Genomic DNA, 2,640 nt, shown 5'->3' with positions numbered 1-2,640 from the left:
AGCCGACGACGGCCATACCCGAGCCAACGACGCCGGCACCGTCGACGAACAGCACAATGCCCGACGGCCGCGATATTCGCACGCTCAAGTACACTGCCTTCGAGCTAACGTACGACTGCAAGGAGCGCACAGCGCTGCGTTGGTTCTATGCCATGGGCGAAGACGTTGGCAATGAGAAGCGCCCGTCGTCGTTCTATTACGACCCCAACATGCCGGAAGGCTGCTTGCAGCAAAAGTCGGTCAAGGCATACTCGAACGGCTACGATCGCGGTCACTTGGTTGCTTCCAACCATATGGATACGAACCCCGCCATCGCCCGCGAGTCGCACTACATGAACAACATTGTGCCGCAAGTGTCGACGTTCAACCAGGGCATTTGGGCTAAAACCGAGATGGTCCAAGAGTGCTATCGTGACATCCGTCCCGTCACGACGTATGGCGGCGTCATCTACGATGCTGACTCGGAGACGCAGTTCGTCGCGGGCTGGGGCATCAAGACGCCGAGCTTCTTCTGGAAGGTGGTGCTCACGACGGACTCCAACGGCGCCGACAAGATTATCGCGTGGTACTTTCCCAACAAGGAAGGTCTCGGCAAGCTTGACGAGTACTTGGTGTCGGTCAACTTCATTGAATCCAAGCTCAACGACGACCTTGGCCCGATTCCAGTCCCAGATGCGCTCAAGAAAAACGTGGAGCCCGTGACGTGGCCTCTTCCCAACAATTGCGATCGCGGCCGCCGCTTGTTGTAAGCGCACTTGACGCTCGATGCAGAGCCTTTTGGCGACACAAGACGACGTGTATAGATTCAATACTGCTTGTATTTGGTAAAGAAAAATAGAGCAGTACACTACATTCAACACTCTTGCAAGCAGGATGGAACGTACGCGAGTCTCGTGGATAACCCTGACAAACGCTTTTCAGCGCTACCGACCTGCTGCAACCACGGCGTCGGTGCCCGAAAGTTTGGGCTACAAGCTGACCCCGTATATTATCTCCTCCAACTGTGTATCAATGACAATTATGGCAAAAGGGAAAGCAGCTATTAATAACTTGATGGCAACGACGCTTGCTTGAGCCTCCTCGTCGCTGAACGGTAATGTGCTACGTGCTCTGGAGCTTACCCTTCGCCGAGCCTCGCCACCCGTGCACGCAGCTACAAGCGCTATTCCCTGGCCAAAGATATTGAAAAAGTATTCAAACATTTAATTTCTGATTTATAACGGCTAAATGACGTTATTGCTGAGACGCCCGCGCATTTAGCATGGCCTCCAGCATGAGCTCGTCGTCAGCATCGATAGCGTCGCGCTTCATTTGCGCAACCGAGACCCAGAAAAAGAGCACAAAGGCGAGTCCGGCGAGGACGACCGCGACGTACGCCATCGCATCCGTGTAGGACTGAAGCGCCGCATCAAACTTTTCGCCAAAGCAAATGAGCACGCGGTTGACCAGGTTGAGGCGGAGAATCGAGCGGCGGCAGCGCTTGGCCTCGGGGTAGGTCAGAAGGTACGGGTACAGCTTGGCGCTGGCGCTCATGATGCAGTAGCTCGCCATCGGATCGACGGTCGTCAACGGGCAGTGCTCGTAAACCCAGTTCCCAAGGCTCGAGGTATCCTCGGGCGCGGCGACGAGGGCGCGGCACCCGTCACACGCCACGTCGAGCGATGGCTCGCTCGTCAGCACGCTCGGGGCAACCGACGCGCAAAACTGGGAGAGTGTCGTGTGATCGTCAATCGTGACGCCAAAGAACGATGATGTCTGGAGCAGCGCCGCGATGCGCTCGTGCTCGGTCTTGTTGTCGAAAATCAGAGGCTGGAAAAGCGTCTTGCGCAGGGAAAAGGCGTTGCAGTACGCCTTGCCCTGCTTGGCGCAGTGCGCGTCTTCAAAGGCCGAGAGCCGCTCCCGTTCGCGCCAGGTTACCATCGAGCAGTCCGAGTTGGTGTCGGTGAGGTACCCGCGGTCGTAGTAGAACTCGCCGACGACGCCAGCTTCGATCTTTTCAAGCTGGGCGCGTTCGTATGGCACGGATAAGACCGCGTAATATTCCGAGAAGGCAAGGATAAAGATGGCACCAAAAAGGACAAACACAGTAAACAGCACGACAAGCAGCGGCGCGAGCGACGCCAGTTTGTTTGCCATTCGGACGCGGACGAGGCCAGCGATGACGACGCAGAGACCGCCGAGCGCGCAGCTCGTATAGACGTCGGCGTGCGGAACGACCGGCCGCATCCACGTCGCAAAGGGGACAATCAGGACGCCGGCAAAGTAGACGGCGCTGAGAGCGCTCCACGCGAGGTATACACGAAGAGGCCACGTGACGAGGTACATGGCAATGATAAACTGACGTTGATTGCCGTCCGAGGCTCCACGTGTGGGACTCAATACTGTCCGCCCAGCTGTGTGACACCCACGTGTGTCAACAGCATCTCTGTTGCGACTTTATCCGGAATACCGGATAATTTGGGCCGCGTCGGAATCGCAAGTATTAATAGCTGCGCGGATCACCAAAGTACACGAGTAGTACTAGTAGCTACGAGCTAGATCAGTACATTAAATCACGAGTGAGAAGCGAGGGTGCCTGATACCAAGGCTATTGCTGATACCTTGTTCTACGAGGTATCGACGTGGCTACCAACTCGTCAT

At 56.2% G+C, this 2,640-nt stretch overlaps 2 protein-coding genes across 2 annotated transcripts; one reads left to right on the top strand and one right to left on the bottom strand.

Moving 5' to 3' along the window:
- Positions 1-56: 56 nt before the first annotated feature.
- On the top strand, positions 57-859 carry SDRG_10480 (DNA/RNA non-specific endonuclease; the record flags this gene model as incomplete). The annotated part of the gene is made up of 1 exon (XM_008616472.1): positions 57-859. One exon carries the CDS (start codon positions 57-59, stop codon positions 747-749), a length of 693 nt encoding a protein of 230 aa, XP_008614694.1. The 3' UTR covers positions 750-859.
- Positions 860-1,195: 336 nt separating this feature from the next.
- Positions 1,196-2,409, bottom strand: SDRG_10479 (hypothetical protein). The gene has a single exon (XM_008616471.1). It carries the CDS (start codon positions 2,323-2,325, stop codon positions 1,234-1,236), a length of 1,092 nt encoding a protein of 363 aa, XP_008614693.1. The 5' UTR covers positions 2,326-2,409; the 3' UTR covers positions 1,196-1,233.
- Positions 2,410-2,640: the final 231 nt, after the last annotated feature.

The sequence above is a fragment of the Saprolegnia diclina genome, assembly GCF_000281045.1.
Source record: "Saprolegnia diclina VS20 unplaced genomic scaffold supercont1.35, whole genome shotgun sequence".
Lineage (NCBI taxonomy): Eukaryota > Oomycota > Saprolegniomycetes > Saprolegniales > Saprolegniaceae > Saprolegnia > Saprolegnia diclina.
Note: the sequence above shows the minus strand (reverse complement) of the source record. Positions and strands in the feature narration are given on the sequence as shown.